The sequence below is a fragment of the Serinus canaria genome, chromosome 2 (genome assembly GCF_022539315.1).
Source record: "Serinus canaria isolate serCan28SL12 chromosome 2, serCan2020, whole genome shotgun sequence".
In the NCBI taxonomy this organism is placed as follows: Eukaryota; Metazoa; Chordata; class Aves; order Passeriformes; family Fringillidae; genus Serinus; species Serinus canaria.
The window spans coordinates 52347754-52365677 of record NC_066315.1 but is presented as its reverse complement, the minus strand read 5'-3'; the positions used below and the strand labels follow the sequence as shown (position 1 = coordinate 52365677).

The window sequence follows — 17924 nt, the reverse complement described above, 5'->3', positions numbered from 1 at the left end:
GAATGCAGTTGGTAATTTCACTGCCCACTCTGTTATTACTAACAACAGTTAATGAGTTGGCTGTAGAGCTTTTAGATTTTCCTGCCTCACTTTGTGGTACAGCATAGTTTGAAGGGGAAATAGTGTGTGGAGGTCCATGGCAATCTTATTCAAATAACACTTTCTTGTCCTGTGCATCTGTTTTATATTCATGATGATGATTTCTGCATCAAATGCAACATTGCTACATTATTCTCCATCTTTTAATGTACAAGTCAGTACATTATATTTACAAGTCTGTAAATTTGGAACCAGCTAAAGATAGGAGAGGAAAAATTTACCAGCACTGAGGTTGGGCTGTCGTGTGAAGGTATAAGGTCTTACTTTATTTATGGTTCAGTGCAAGCTGAGCAAAATAAGGCAGTTCCTGGATCAGGCTCTAGCAGAAGCAAGAGATGGAAATCACATGTTAGCATTACTTTTATTTACTGTTTACATTGCTGCAGTGTCGAACAGCTCTGTGCAGGATGGGAGCTCTGCTGAGTGTTGTACAAATATAAGGAGCTCTGCCAGGAAGAGCTCAAGACTTTGGCAAATGAACTCTGGTGAGTCAGCTCTGATGGCCTCAGGGTTTACCAGCCCCAGCTGTTTCTTCACCCTGGGGATTATCCCTTCTCCCTCAGCAGGGTTGTGTGCCTTTGCCCCATTTACAGTCTCACAGCTTTGCTCTGGTTTCTGGGCCAGAACTGGGCAATGAAGTGGCCAGAGGCAGAAATGTTCTGCCTGGCAGGGACACCAAGCTGGATACTCAGAGGCTTACACAGCTGCCACAAAATTTGCCAGATAACCTCTGGTCAAAGCCTAGAATGGGCAAGTGGCATTTGCAGGGAGTAGTTATCACTGGTTACTTTTCTGTATGTTTGTGTCCTTTTGTACAAGCAAAGAAATTGCCAGGTAAATGCATATAGGCCTCTCCCAGTCACCGATTTCTTTGCAGCATCCTGAGAAGGACTTGGAGAAAGGAGAGGAAAGCTGGGATGCTCTGTTTGCAAAGGCCAAGTGGACAGTGTTTTAGAGCAGTGCCAGGAGGTAGCATACAGTGGTGGGTGGATGGAAGAGGAAAAGGAGAGGCAGGTGCCTGTGAGGAAGAGAACGAGACTAGACTTGACTCGAGAAATACTGGGAGCCAGTAGATGGTTTATTTACATTTTTCATAATGAAGGAAATTAAATAGTCAAAACTGTGTCAGCATACACATTTAAGTAATGCATATGAAGACTCCCAAGTCAAGACTGTATCAGTTGAAGTAGCAGTTGCTTGCTGTAGTCACTACAGGTGTTACTATGGACTGAAGGTCACCAGTGTTACAGCTGACCTGATGTAAACAGCATTCTGTTAAATAACAGAATGAATATTCATTGCTTTTCATGGCATAAACTATTCTTGAGGAAATCCACAAGCTGATAGTTGGGTTATTTAAGAAGTCTTATAAGTAGCAGTGTGTGTAAAAAACCTGGGTTGATGTTCAGGCAGTCCATCAGTTGAAAAATAGGAATACAGTCACTGACTAAGGATTTAGTGCTTGATTAATGTAGTCAATTTTTAACTGTAACTACATAATGTTAACACTTCCCAAAGAAGGAAAGGGGAACCAGAGTAATATTCTTTTGCTGTCGGTCAATGCCTAATTGTCTTGCAGATTTCCTGAACCATGAACCTCTCTTGTACAGTCATTTGTGTCCCTTTTTTTTTTCTTTTTTCCTGCAATGAAGCCTTTTAACTTTATGTGGGAAAAGTTTTTATTCTAACCCCATGTGAGGTTATTTGTATATTTTAGGATTTTACATAGCAGAACTGCACACATTTTGTAAGGCATTGTCCTTGCCTCAGTGAGAAAATATTTGTAACATGGGAACTCTTGATGTGACCTTCCCACTGTGCTTTATCACAGTTTTAAAGATGGGGAAAGACTGGATCAGGAAGACAACAAACTTGTACAAGGTTGACAGCAGAGAAATAATGAAAACCAAACCAGAGCCTGTCTACCTTAAACCCTGATCTACTTCTATGTGAACTATGTAGGCATGGACCCACTCATGATTTATTTGAGCATGTGTCTACTGGATGAAAGTTTGCTACCAGATCAGATTCTGTGACCTACTTCCCTATGCTGACTACAGCTCCAGTAGGAATTTTGGAGGAAAAGTGAGTAAATATTCACTAGGTGTTGAAACATGGAAAATTATACAGGAAATAAAGAATAGGGGTTTTTTGGTTTAGGACTTAAAATCATGTTCAAAACATTCTCCTTTTTCTTAATTTCCACCATTAAGAAAATATAGTTAACAGTGCTTACTCTTTTGCAGCACTTGAGCTGTTTTATATGAAGTGTGCTCTGACATTTCCATATAGTCAAATAATTCTTTAAATGTTCATTATTACCTGCTTAGTTTTCCTAAGTCTAAAAGTGTGATATAGCAGCTTTGAGGCAGTAAGTGATTCTAGGCAAATGGAGCGCCTGTTTGAAGCTGGAATTTCTGAAAAAAATTAGGTATTAAAAATTATATTATTGATTTCCCATAGTATGTATTTATAGGTTTGATTGTTTACCAGTTCAATGAGAAGTAAAAAGAGAAAAGAACTGTGGGTTGCATTTGAAAAATGATCAGTGCTGGCCTCTATCTCCTTACAGTGAAATCTCAGAGCTCCAAATAACTTTATTAATACAAAAACCTTTTATTAGCCAGTGGTTGGCTGCTGGTGCTAAAGGGTCAGTCTGTACAAGCAACTATTTCACTATGGTATTAAATAAACAACAGAAATCTAACATGGGAGATATTACCAAAGGAACTGACCCACATGCTTTAGAATAGGAGTCACCACATACCAAGAAAGTCCTTGTTTGTTCATCCTCCAGGTTCTACTAGAAATAAGTGTTAATGTTTTGTGGACAGATGATTATTGCAGAAAAACAAAATGAAAAAGAGAAAAGTATCATAGGCAGTTTAATGAGCTCAATATTTTTCAATTCTCCAGGCAGGACTGAATTGAACAGATATCAGAGAAACAGTGTGGATATCATTGGTATGAGAGTTATGCCATCAATGCTTGCTCCAGCATTGAATAACGTACTGTTAAATGATTAAATATCGAGGTTTGAACTTTGACACATTCATAATATAACAAGATGGATGAAAAGGCAATAATAAATTAGGTTATGTTACAATATTTCATCCCACTTCGTTGGCAAGCTTTGTTCTGTGAGATAGATTATTGTTCCATCTGTAACCTCAACTCAGTGTCATATTTACAATGTTATAGTTAAGGATCACTTGCTGTTTTCAATATAAATGTATTTTTCAACAGATTCATAAAAGAGCCATTTAAAATTTTATCAGGACAAAACTTGGCATTAAGATTTCCAGTCCTGGAGTTATAGTTTCCTTTAAAATCAGAAAGAGCTTAAATCACCTTTTTTTCTTTTTTTCTTTTTTTTAAGATAGGTTGTGCGTAGAAGAGGTTTTGTCCAAGCACAGCTTAAAGTTATTTGGAAACCATTTATGTCAGATCTCTAAAACTAGACCAACCTCAAAAACAGTAGTCCAGATTTTCCTGTGGCACAGACCTTTGTGGCTGTTCTGAGTGGCTTTACATCTGCTTCCAGAAAACATTGTTATTGAAGAATGCCTGTGACAAGTGGGGGGGTTGTATTATGCCCTGGGGCCTCCTGTAGTTTTCACACTTGCAAGAGATAGAAGAACAGGGACAATTTTCGCTGTATAGACATTTTGGCATGTATTGAAACAGCTCAAGCACTGCAAAGCAAATAAGTACCCTGAGGCTACTAATTGGCAGTAATTGTCTTGAGTGGCCTCACTGGAGACCTCTACCAACACCTCATGCATCTAGGAGCTCCTTTTTAGCTGGGCTGCCTGACCTGTGTTGTAAGTAGTGTCAGTCTGTGGTCCTGCTCCTGGCTGAGCTCAGGATCTGCACTACAGGGAACTGTTCTGGATAGAGCCCTCAAAACCATGATGTAACTTGTCTCCTGACCTTTGTCCCTGTCTCCTTCTGCTCTTGACTGGCCCAACCCAGACCTGGTTTGTCACTTTGCCTTGTCTCAGACTCGTGACTGACTGTGTTAGTAGCATCTGGCTCTGGTCACTCAGATCTGGTGGCATGGACTGCATTGCCCATGCCTGGCTCCTGGCTTGCCTTTTCTTAGGGAGCAACTGGCCTTTGCTGCTCCCCAGCACCCTGAACTGGGTCTCTTTTCTTTCCATTCTACCTCCTCAATTCCTAACTCAGTTACATGCATGAATCCACATAAGATAGTTTCATAGACTTTGGGCTGATCCTCTAATCTCATCAGTCGAGCATTGAGAGGGTGGTTGAAAGGTTTACAGTCTACAAGCTCTGTGGTGGCTTACCTACCCAGGGACTTTCACCTCTAGTCATAGCCTCACAGCAACATTTCACCTCAAGTTAGCTGTTCCATTAGTACCAGAGAAAGGGATAGGATTTGAATTTAGGCAATCCGATCTTCCTCTTTGTAAAACTGACAAATGCTTAAGCACAAAAAACAGCCTTAAGTATGTGATCAGAGTCCTTGTATCTCAGATTTTTCTGCTGGTGGAAAGAATGTGTGATCCTTTCAAGATAATGCTAGGTAATGATCTGTGCATGCAGATCATTTTGAAATATGTATATCTTGCTCATGCTTGCCTCATCAACTCTCAGATTCCTATGATCTTCCTTCACCAGTTAAAAAAGGGCTGTATGGGCTGAAAAAGGAATTGCATTTGATTCAGTTTTTGTGGTAGTTAAAATCTAAACCTGCTGCTAGTCAGTCTTCTTGTACCGAGTTCATCTGTTGAAGCTGTAAGCAACAAAACAAAATGACGCTGTTTTTATGAATAATTACTGAAATCCTACAGATAGCTCACCTGAGGTTCAGCAGTGGTCAGAAAAAAACTCCATTTAAAAAAAAAGGCAGCTTCCCACATACTGTGATTTGCCCTACAACCGATGCTGTTCACAGCTGCTGAACTGGTGTGACGATGTAAGTTTTTAGGTCTGTGCAGACACCTCTGAAACAATTAATCAAAGAAGTGTCATGACTAATAGGAAAAAATACACCTGTTTGCCCTTAAACTGATCTCCCTGCCTCAGCACGTGTGTGCCATTCACGAGCTGAGTGGTTGAGATTCCCCAGACCATCAGAGATGGGACAGGAAGAAACTGGCAGGCTGGGTATGGGTGGGGAGTGGGAAGTCCTGTGTTAGGGATGGAAGCTGTACGGCACTCGTGATATTTCAACACCTTAGCAGTGAACAGGAAGGCCTTCTAGACAGGAAAGAGGAGATGCCTTCACAGCTAGCCCTGTTCTCTGTTCCTTCTCATTTATGTCAGGGTTGTAGATATAATCAAGGTTACTGAGAAAATAATAAAATCATCCTAATGTGCCAAGATAAAAATTAGTGGTGAAACACAGCCACAGGATCTTTTTTACCTGCAAACCTGGAGACCTTCAACTATGTCTTGAAAGTGTGATCAGTTTTGCATGAAATTTGAATTGAGTTTGCAGGGTCTCTAGAAGTAGATACAGAGGTCCTGATTCAGAAAAGAGCATATATCTGCTTTGCTCCCTCCCTTAAGTGGTCTGAATCTGTTGTATAACAGAAGAACCCCTGCACAGGAGAAGATGCAGGGCAAGTTCTGCCTTCCCATGGTTTACAGGTGAGGCATAAATTGCCAAGCAGTATCACCGAAAACCTCCTTGCCTCTTCTCATGCTGAAGCCTCATTGCATCCCATGAAGTAGCCTCAGACCCAAGACAGAATGCCATTCAGCAGGATGCATGGCTAGGTTGCAGGCTGCTGGGCTGAAGGGTCCTGAGTTTGAAGGAGGGTCCCCAGCGTCTTTCTCTGCTCATGACATCATGGACTAGATGACCTGTAAAGGTACCTTCCAATCCAAACCATTCTATTATTCTGTACATGTGAAATAAAAATTATGGGGATGGACTGCCACCCACATCTGGAGATCTGATTTGTTTGTGACTGAATGAGAATCTGCAGGGCCACTCCTGGGCTGTACTTTTTGCTGTGTACAGGATGGAGGTTATTCTTTATTGTGACAATGAGGTTGCAAAGCAACAGTAAGGCTGTTTGGCAGCACCCTTTCTAAAAGCTGCATTTTAGTTTGAAGGATGGAGTTAATACCTGTGAAAGGTGTTCACGGTGAAGTTTAATCACAGAGGGAAAGGAAAGATATGTGACGTTTATTGGACTAAATCAGGATGACTCAAATTGTAGGCCTTAGAGCAGATGAAGAAGGCATGAAGGAAAAAGGAGAGTCTAGGAACACAGAGGAGCGAGAGAAGTCCAGACTGAAAATGAGCCCAGAAATTAGCAGCATGTTCAAATCAGATGCTTGAGAGAAATTAGGTAACATCAGAGTCCAGAGCTGGGAATTCTCTGTGGAATCTGATGACTCCTTATTTCTGCCTCAGATAATACTGTTTATATGCCTGGTGTTGATGGGTGTTACCCAGGTCAGTGTCCTTTCCCTAGCATCCTAGGAAAACTGTGGAGCTCAGAAGAGGAGAGAGAGAAAGAGGCAGGGCTGAGGAGGGGAAGAGCAGCTGAGTCCTGGTGTCCTTGAATGGCTCTTGCTGGATCTGGAGGGAGAAGCTGACAGTCTGGCTCTTAATCTTGCTTCTGCGGCTGCATTTGGCTGTTGGCCAGCTGGAGAGTGAATCACTGAGGCCGATACAGACTTTCAGCCTTCTTGCATAAGCATTTAAAGAGTTTTCTGTTCAATATGCACCAGATAAGGCCAGGGTCCCAGCCTGTCTGCATGCTCTTCGTGTTTCTAAATATGAGTTGAGATCACATTTAAAAAGAATCTCTCGTAAAATGACATCCAGACTTAGTTTCTTTGTTACTCTTGTATTAAATTTGCTGTACTTCTGTATTTTCCTCACTGCCAGGATAGGAAATTCTGTAATGTGATACCCAGCTGTAGTACTTTTGCTTCCTACATCACCATGATTTTTAAAGCTCTTGCCAACCAATCTTGGCCTCACAGGGAATCAGGAGACAGCAAATATTTCACATCTGGTGTGGTTTCATAGTACCAAGGTAAAAGATGCACTTCCACTGTAAAACAAAGGTACTTTAGAACCATGCAGACAAAAAGTTCTCATAGGAAAGGAAATGTCTGGTTTGCACAGTGGTGGAAAGTAGCTTTGGTTTCAGGTTCTCAGCACATTTCAAATACACTGAAAGCATGATAGTGAGTGGCTTAGCTTTATGTGGGTGACTTGCTCGGGTGCCAGAGGAGAGCAAGAGGTACTGTTGGTACCTCCTGCTAGCACAAAATGCAGCTCCCTAACAAACTTTGGAGCATTTCCATACAGGAAGGCTAAACAGACTTACCTTGCAGAAAGCTGTTGGAGGGCAAGAAACACAAAAAAGGTCAGATAGGGAAGGGAAAAGAGGGAGAAGAACACATCAGGAGAAATCTTTATTCCTCAGATTTTACAAGCCCTCATGGATTTAGTGGCAGGGAAGCTGGCGTCGTGTTAGGAATTCATTACTTTGATCACTGTTCCACTCATATGCTTGCATTTCCAAGCTGATGGCAGGGCAGAATTGGCTCCTATGTAAGATTATGTTCTGTTGGCCTTTTAGGTGATGACAACTACCTCCATTGATCATGATATGTGTATGTTAAAGGGAAAAAAATATACATTTCTTGTTTGATTACTCTTTGTAAGCCAACAGCATCAAAGGAACGGGCTGCCCTTACTGCTCTCACAGCTGCTGCCTGTGTCTGTGCTGTATATATGCTAAATTAATTGGAAAAACAGGGACAAAAAGGCATTTAGTTCAGGTCAGCCAGTTGGACTACAGCAAATGCATGACAGGCTTAATCATTGTCTTTTGCCAAGGAGCAGGTTGGCAAGGGCGGGCACTCCAGCCCCTTGTGATGAAATTTGAACTTTTTCCAGTGCCTTTGGAGATGGGATGCTGTGAGAGAAAAGTCTTCAAGCAGAGCCCAGACACTGTCATATCGCCAGGGTGGGATGGTGGGGAGGGTTATGGCGGGTTATTTGTCTTCTGTCAGCTTTAAGCCTTGTTTCATCGCACATAGCATGAGAGGGCACCAAGCTTTCCCATCACAAAAATGATGCAGTTAATTAGTGGGGTCTTGGTAAAAAACACTGGTCACTGGAGCCATACTAAAAACACACATATGCAGCAATCTTTCTTACTCTGACGCCAAGTTTTGTGCATTTTTCATGGGAAGGGACAGCAACAACAACAAAAAAATGCTCCAAAGAACCCGTCTGTCTTAATGGCTTGCAAAGTTTGGGATTCCTTAAGTGATTTCTGTATAAACATGCCATCTTGCACTTTAAGAAAGAGTAAACTGGCAAATGAAGGGCATGGTTGCAGGTGTGGCTCTCAAAGTTCCTTTTTCAATAGGCACATGGTTTTGAAGATGTAAATGATTCTGAATCTCAGCATGTATTTCATATTGCAGTAAGAATTACTATGTAATACAGTGTGCATATTTTGCACTAATTGAAGCAATTTTCTCCTTAACTCCTTGGGAAAAGGTATTGAGGTGTGTGAAGATTAAACCAAATATAAAGTCATGTTAAAATTGGTCAGAGAAATGTTGCTAATAATAGGGACAGAAAAAAATTAATTTCCCAACCTTTTTCTTTCCAGGCAGTTGACTTCAGTACATGTGCAATCCAGTTGTTATTCTTCAAGAAACAAGTGTTTTACCTTTACAGCATTTTTCTTTATTGTGTAGATAACCTGGCTGGTTTTGTTTTTCTTCCTTTTGTTTCTTCCAGGCCTTCTGCCTTATCTAGTAGCCCAACATACTCAGAGCTTCCATTCCTTAGAATTTCCCCGCACCGAAATCCTGCTGCAACATCAGAGTCTCCCTTCAGCACCCCTCACCCATACATTAACCCCTACATGGACTACATCAGGTCCCTGCACAGCAGCCCATCCCTCTCCATGATCTCGGCAGCCCGCGGACTCAGCCCAACAGACGGTGGGTTAAGACAGGCTTCCTGTTTTCTGTCATTGTAGCAACTTAAGTTATATTAATCTTGTCAACATTTTTCCCCCTTGTTCAAAGCAGCTTCACCAGGTTTGTCAGACATATTCATTATGTCATAAATGTTTCAATACTTCATCAGCCGATGATGGCTCATTTGTACATCTCACAAATGTTGAAACTTCAGGGAGAAGAAAAAAAAGCTGCCTCATTCAAAATTTATGCTGGAAGGGTGGTGTATGTCTTGTGAAATCTTTTGTTTGTGGGGCTGACATGGGGTGTAATTCTGATCTCCTAAAAATCCATTGTACCTGCACTGAATAGAGTCAGATTCTTTGAGTTCACGTCAGTGTATAACCATGGAGTTCTTCAGGCACAAAAGGCTTGTTAATTAAAACAGTATTTTTCAATTATATAAAGCATGCCCTGACTAGTTACATTTAGTCAATAGTTCTGTTAAAGCTTTGTAGAATTATTTCAGTTTATCCTAGCCAACAGTATGGCCAAATGAAATGATGCTTATGTAGAAGTGGCTGATGATCAAGATTGTCCCTTTTAATCTAAATGGTGGGCACTATACTTGAAATTCAGTGCTTTAGGTCTTGGTATAACCATGGCTTTTACTTTCCAGGCTACTTGGGCTGAGGTGAAATCCTGTGATCACGCTTGTCATTACTCTAGCACATGTCCTATTCGTTTGAGTGGGAATTTTGCCAAAGTGAGCCATCAGCAGAGTTGCAAAAAAATGCTGTCTTGTTAATAGTAGGTTTTTCAATAGTAGGTAAGCATAAGCAGTTTGACATTTCAAAACTGTAGCATTTACTGAAGAGAACTAAAATATTACATACTAAGAATCAACTATGTAGAGAAAGGTAATTAAACTGGTACTTTAACTATGGGAAAGATCTTCCCAGTGAATTCAGAAACTTACCAGAGTTAAACTGCCTTTAGCTGAATTTGAAAAATGAGCAGTGCACCCTATCCAAATGGATAACTAATTAATCCTCGTTTATAAGAATATATACCTTTACAGTTAATCCATTAGTTATGGGCACATATTCTTATGAGAACACATTTTAATGACCTATTGTCAGTCAAGGTATATGGCATGCACATAGGGCTTTCCTAGCAGCACTTTGGATGTTGCATGAATTCTTCTTGAATCCACCCTTTTTGTTTTAGCAGAAGTATTTTTTTTAAAAAATACTTTTAAGAAAAAATTTGAATGGTCAGAAAGGCAAGTTTTAACTTGAGGAGCTTCAGAGCTTTAGAAACAGGACAAAAGTGACAGAACTATAAAGTAATGGCATATATTGGGAAAACTCTAGTAGTGTACATCTGAGCTTTTTCACAGGAGCTAATGTGCAGCATACCTTGCTAGCTTCAATACTCTTCAGGTCCCATTCCTGCAGAATTTCATTTATGCTTAAGATATCTTCCAGTGGCACATAAAGGAAGGTGTGAAGGACCTACCACCACCTATGACATTGAGCTGTATACAGTCTTGGTCTCAGGTGTACCACACTCATCACTCGCTAAGATGAAGGCACATAGGGTTCTCTGACCCAGCACCCAACTGATGCTCCAGAAACATCCAGAGATGTCACAGGGTTTCAGATTCTGGCACCTAAATGTAGATGTGTACAGTATAGAAATGTGTGATCTTTCTGTGTTCTGCCATTGTAGTCCAGTGAGTTGTAGGTAGTGAAGCCTCAAGGAACTATTCAGATCCCCAACAAATGGACACTTGGTGTGTTAGCAGTGGAGTCTGGAGCTCCATCATAATTATGATGGTGCTAAGGTTCATCTGTCTACAGTGCAGTTGTTTGGTGCCAGTTCAGGTCTGTGAAACCCTGCCTCAACTCCACCTGCTGCCTCAGAAAGACAGTTTTCTCCCACTAGCCTATGTAGCTTGGATTCCCAGGCTTTCAGAGGGCGTGAGACACTCAGGTGTGGGCAGTACAGCTGAGTACATTCTGTCTTAATGCTTATCCCCTGAGTTTGGATTGGTGACTGTATATACAGCCTTCATCTGTCATAAGTACATGCTAAATTGACTACCTTAAGCATCTCTCTTCAAGTTTTAAGCAAATACATGTTACTTCACACTTCCTGTAGGCTCACAGCTCATCTTTGATCAGTTGCCACAGCCCTGGTGTTGGCAGCATCCAATGAAAATACAGTAACTTGATTGAGGCATTGAAGATATCTCAATCAAACAGCATGCTGTTGAAAAGCTGCAAGTTTGTTCCCTGGAATCCATAGTCTGTTGTATGATCAATCAGGTATCCAATAAAATGCCTTTTTTCAGATGTGGCTTCCTGGGATCAGAGTCACTTCTAGAATGCAAATGAAACACTCCTGTGGTTTAAAGGGGTACATGCCCATAATGTAGTAATAACACAGAGGACACCATGGCTTAAGAGATATAGCATTTGAACTATGAAAAACTTGGAAGTTGTTAAAGTGCTCTTCTGAAAGCCATAGTGAGATTTCTGTTGCTGCCTAATTGCTTTAGGACAGTTAGATAATTAGATCAATGTACTATTGGGCTCAGTCTGTCAACTCACAGATCTGGGGATGGCCAGGAGTCAAAACAATCTGGAACGCAACTCTTGTCACTTCTTCTTAGCCAGCAGATTTGGTGGGTCAGGGGTAGCTGAGGACTTCTCAGAGGATTTGGAGCAGGGGTAAGGATGGAGTTGTTGATATGTGTAGAGGAAAGTGCTCAGATGGAGCTCAGCTGTGCCTACTGTGCAGAGGCAAAAGCCTCCACTTATACAAAAAAGGGAAACAAAGCTGAAGCTGCCTGGGAATAAACAGCAAAAAATTCAGGGCTGCGGGTCTTCCCATTTATCCTTCATTTGCCCTTCATGCAATACATCATTTAGTAGGCTAATTTTTTATGTTTGAGGGAGGTAGTAAGGAATAATCTTTTAAGAGCACCAGAACATTTCTTGGCATATGGAACATTTAGTAATTATGTGTTCACTATGTTTTTTGCAGCAGTTAATTTCAAAGTTTGCAGCCAGTGTGACTGTTAGTTAACCCAGACACTTATGTCAGAAACCTCAGGAAGTATTTTCAGTCTGTCTGGAAATATACCATGGTTGCCTACTACTGTAAAACTTTAAAATCAGTGATTTGGTGTGAGTTACCCATCTTTTAAAATTTGGTCTGAGTAATTTCTTTACCATTTCACAGAAAGTGGAGAGATTGTATTTAATTGTAAAATCATCTTGTAATTTTGAAAAAATAACAACTTTTATTTTATCTCAGCTCATTTCTGTGCCATTCCTATTTCTGTTTGACATACATCTATTTTTCATCACCATTTCTTATATGTTATGTTTAACATCATCAAAAGCACATTCTTTCATTTTATTTGGTAGTAATAAAGGCAGACTATACACTATAGCAATCTGTTGATGAATTAACTTTTCTCCAAATTCCGATGCCTTGTTTATGTTCAAAAGAACATTGAAAGTGTAAATCTTAATTATTTGTTTTTAGGGTTTGCATTTAGGATTTGATTTTCTAATGAAAATATAAATTATCTTTAGCTCTGTGTAGGTAACAATATTCAAAGAATTCCAGCCCAACATTTTGTTTTCATTCAAGATTCAGCTGCTGAGATTAAAGAAAAATCTCATTGAATGAGATGAAAAAATATAAAAATAATTTGGTGTACCAGCTTGGGGTGCAGCCCATTAACCTAAGGAACCTTGCATACCATCTTGTGGTGACCAGAGTGTAAACTGTTTTGCAAGTGGGACAGGGAGAGACCAGGGAGAAGAGCTCTGGTTAACCTCAAGTTTCATGGCAGGTTAGGGTCAGGATCAAGGAGAGGGAGCCCAGCTTATTTTGTGAATATGTCTTACACAAACTCATCAGTTGACCCTCTACCTTCAATAGCATCTGAAGCCTGCTGAGAGGAAATGATCTTAAAGTGATGTCAATTTTTTGTATTTGTCCAGGGTTTCCCATTAGTTGAACGCTGCTTGAAAATTGAAGGGGGACAGGAAGTGCTCATGTTATTTTTAAATGAGAGAACAGCTAATACAAGTCATTATCAGAGGACTGCATCACGATAACCTCACTGATGGGATGTAGAGTCTATTAATTCTGTTGTTCAGTCTGCAAATAGGCTTGTGTGTCAAGTATATTTATACATGAACTTTGGAGGATGGGGTGGTCACATTTATTGACTTCAGTCTGTCCTCCTAAAAAACTGACCCTGTGCTGTTCATGGACAGCTATTATTTGTCCTGGAATCATGCTTTATCCCTGTTTGCTCCTAAGCATAGACACAGAGAGGGACATAGTGAGAGAGAATTTTCTAGTCTCCTAAGCAGAGACTCCAGATACTTGAATGCTTATGGAAGTTCAGCCGCCCTGTTACCTTAGAGACGGATTCCTTTGAGCCAGGGATGAGGTAAATGTGAATAAAATGCTAGGAAGGTTTTCCTGTTTTTTTATGTCACTAAATAAATCATACTAGTTTCCATTGCTGTCAGCCTGTCACTTTTTGAGTCACTTAATAATAAATACAAAAATATGAGATCACCAAGCTCATTAATATTTTAGGTCTTGCTCTTTTTTTCCCATGGTGTCTTTACAGTACTATTGGTTGAAATATACAGACCAGCGGTGGCAGAGTGCAGACATTGCATTACATTAAAAAATAAACAAGCTGTTTTAATGGCCAGAGAAACCAGCAATGTGATAAAACTTTCCTTCTTGTTTATCTTACGTCATTAACAGTACTTTTATGTTGTTTTTTTTAGCTCCACACGCTGGCGTCAGTCCAGCTGAATATTACCATCAGATGGCTCTGTTGGCAGGCCAGCGCAGCCCGTATGCAGACATCATTCCTTCAGCTGCCACTGCGGGAGCCGGGGCTCTTCATATGGAATATCTCCATGCCATGGATAGTGAGTGGTATTTTCTAGAAATATAGATGGTCCTACAAAGGGAGCCACGTGGGTTGTTCGCAGTCTGACCCAAAAGGCCTCCGTGCTGGTAGAGAAGTGGGAGTTGACATAAACCTCCTCATGAGGCCGGAGGGCCAGAGAATTGATTGCCAAAGGCACAAGGGTTATGTCAAGCCTAAGAGTAAACTTGGAAAGAAAGTAGGGAGAGGAGCAGGACTGCTCCTGAAAACAGGTTATAAATTTTATTTCTAGCAGGGCTTGAGTGCTTTTGAAAATGTCCTTTTCTATTTGCAATCAGTAATTCACTTTCATAGTTAGGCTGAGTATTTCCCTGATGAGCTCTCTGTTAACAGAAAGTTTACATCTGTTTTTCTGTTAGGACAGCATGCCCTGCACCTTTCAGAGCGTGCTAGCTGCACTTACAAGTTGTGTATCATAGACCAACAGACCAGCGACCACTTGTAAAATGAAGCAGTTTGCTGAATTCCTAAGTATCCTGACTTAGTTTTCCATAACATTTCCATAATTTTAAGAGCCTTTTTTATCCACTCAGCATCTTTCAGTCCTCTAATCTGTCTCTGCTTCTCTGTTGAAGGAAGAAAAGAGAGGACCCCATTGCAAACTGCTTGTTACTGCTTCTTTTGATCAACCAGAAAGGATTATGCAGAGCATTCCCCTCAAGTCATAGATGCTTACAAGCTTTACAGGATTTACTCTCTTCCTTCTGATGAGGGCAATAAAAAATGGTGACAAGAAAAGGTGGTGATGTTGACTTTTGCTTGGTAGTACAGACCAATACAATAGTGTTAGACAATCTTATTTTCCTGTAGAATTTTAAACTTTTTGTTTACATGCTATTTCTTCTTCCTGCTGTTGGCTGCACACCATAGTTGGTGATCTCCAGGAGCGTGGGTGTTGGAAGGTTTACCTCTGGAGTGCATAGGAATATAGGAATATTTATAGCTAGCCCTGCAGAACACATGTCTTGGAGTGTGAAGTACTTGACTGACCAATAATTTTTATAAGAGTCAGGCAAGACAGATGTGAAACTGAGCAGGAAAGATTTTTTTTTTTATTCTGTTTCCTTGCTAATGAAGGATTTTTAAAATTAATTTTCTATTATCAGTCTCATTGCACCAGTAGCATGCATAAAGAATTTACAGTAACATACCTTGAGCACGCTGCAGAAACACGGTGAACTCACACAAGTAGTCTGGACTTAAACCAGAAATTAATGTGCAGATTTGGTACTTGAAAGCTTAAGAATATGATACTTCCTGATTTGGATTCTGAGAGAGACAGGGAGAGATGAGGCACACTGCTAAAGCACTGAATGCCTATTAATAATACCTTGTAGAATGGATATGCTGTTACATGTGCTTCAGGTGATGTAAATTTGCTGCTGTGTTCCAGCTGCAAGGACAAATCCCCAGCTTACATGAATGGGCACGTCTTCCTTGAAAAGGATCATAGAATCCTAGAATAGTTTGGGTTGTAAGGGAACTTTAAAGGTCATCTACTCATACTTCACTTGCAATGAGCAGGGATATTCTAAATTTTCAAGGGGTTTGGTTCTTACTGAGAGAGAGTATGTCTGAATGCACCTAAGTAGCAGCACCAAACCACATTCTTGGATGCAGATTGAGCTAATGAGCTTATTCAGCCTTTAGAAAGGTAGATACCCATATATACACCGGAAAACTTGAGAAAACCAGAAGACTTTGTAGTACTCATACAAATAATGCCATTTGCAGAAGGATCTTCATGTGTTAGGAGAGATTGTATATGTTGTGATCTACATAGAATTCCACCTTTTGTATCCCAAGAATGTTACCACTTCTTACTTAACAGGAAATGTTTTGACCTTTGCTCATAATTTCATCCCATTCATAAAAGGTACCTAAACACCATCTTTAATAAGGAAATTTGTGTTCACCAGCTCTAGCTAGGATACATTTGAAATGCACACTTTAATTTGTTTTGTGTTTGTTTTTAAAAATTAAGATCACACATTTGAGATTAATTATACCAGCAACTTTTCAATTAGGCATTTTTTCAGAGTTACAGACAAAAACTGCACTATTATGCAAATGGGTTATTTTTAAACAGTAAATAGAAAATTAAAATAAGAGTGAATCCTAGTAAGGTCACTCAGCTCACCTTCTGTATTTGATGAGAATGTGTTTAGTCAGGCAATAGCTGCTTTTATCTAAATAGAGTATGAAGTTACCCTTTTACTTTGTAAAAACTAATTAAAAGTATCTTAACTTGCATGGGTATACAGTAAATTAATTGTCATTAAGTAAGAATCTGAATGTCCTATCATTCATCATGCTAAAGAAAACCCCTTTCTTCTTTGTCAGATTTTTAGATTAGAAACAAGAACAAAACAATTAGCAGGAAGCTGATATTAAGACTCTATAAAAATCCCCAATAAGAATACCCGTGTAGGCATTTAATAACAAAGTACAGCAATCAGTGGGAAGCAGTGCCATTTGTTTGGCTCTTTCTTCTTAAAGATTTGTATGGTGATCTTAAAAGTAGTCTTTTGCCTTTGCCCAGTCTTGTCAAAGGAAGCAGAAGACACATGAGTAGTTTCCCTCATTATCTGCTATCAAATTCTGAGCAAGTTGACTCAACTGACTGAAAGGCTGCTTCTCATTTATGCCACACAGCAACCAAATAGATACAAGCAAGACATTGTTCTTTTTTGAAGTAAGTCTGTCTCCTAATTGTGTGCTTATACAGCATCTAGCACACAAATGTGGAATCTCTATTCCCTCCTGTAGTGCAAATAATAATTCCAACACCAGCATACACTGACTTCCAAAGTGTGTTACATACAGTATATGCAGTTTGGTGTCCTCTGTTTTGCTGTTTGGTGCTGGAAAACTTGATTTCAAATGGGATTATAAGACCGGGAGAATTGTTAATCAGAGGTTAAATCTTACCCAAGGAGCAGTATTGAAGCTCTGAACTTCACTGTCCATGAACTGTCTAATACATTGCAGAAGAATAAAACCAAGATTATGCATGCCTAATTTTAATTCTTCTTCTGCCTGTCCTGAATGGCATGAAAACTGGACCAAATTTTCTCTGGTGCTGTAAAGCTTTTCTTCAGTTTTGGTGGCCAGACACCCTGAGCAGTCCTTGCCATCTTCTTGCTTGTTCTAAAAAAGTCAGATTTATCTGTTACCTTTAAGTGTAGCATCAAAAAATGTGGAAGTTATTGACATCACCACAGCAGCAATAACCGAAATTCCTTCTTGTGGCTGTAAAGATGTTGAATGCCAAAACTGTCTTTAAACTCTATAACAATTTTAAAAATCACTGTCTTTGGGTTGATAGGTGCATTTTTCACTTGGGGAATATGTTCTGCTCTCCTGAATGAGGTTCAGTGGAACACAAGTGTGTTCCCTGAGGTTTCAAGATTCCAAGTTATTAATATCCTCACTCAGAACAGGAGGTTTGTCTTTTTTAAAGGTATTTGATAATGACCTACTCCTTTTGGCATTAGAGACTCTGACCCAGCTGACCTAAAGAGTTTGGGCAGCTGTGGTGCATTGACCTTGGCTGGAGGCCAGATGCCCCTCAAACTGCTCTATCAGTCCCTCTTCTCAGCTGGACGTGGGAGAGAAAAATAGACGGAAAACAACATTGTAGGTTGAGATAAGGCAGTTTACTCAGGCAAAAGTGAAAGACTGCATGTGCAGAAGCAGAGAGAAAACAAAAAAAAAATTTCCCTACTTCCCACCAGCAAGCAATGTCCATCCACTTCCTGCAAAGCAGGACTCCAGCACACAGAGGGGTTGCTCTGGAAGGCAAACGTTGTAATTAATGAGTGCTCCCTCATCCCCTTTTCTTAGCCTTTATGTCTGAGCTGACATCATATAGTGTGGAATATCCCTTTGGTCAGTTTGGGTC

At 40.2% G+C, this 17924-nt stretch overlaps 1 protein-coding gene across 3 annotated transcripts in view; it reads left to right on the top strand.

The window, feature by feature from the left end:
- GLI3 (GLI family zinc finger 3) overlaps positions 1-17924 on the top strand; it is a 204706-nt gene that overhangs the window by 125435 nt on the left and 61347 nt on the right. For all 3 annotated transcript variants that reach the window (XM_050971489.1, XM_050971487.1, XM_030230543.2), the window contains exons 5-6: positions 8855-9060; positions 13854-14000. In XM_050971489.1, the coding sequence (XP_050827446.1) occupies positions 8855-9060; positions 13854-14000 (353 nt within the window). The remainder of the gene's footprint in view (positions 1-8854; positions 9061-13853; positions 14001-17924) is intronic.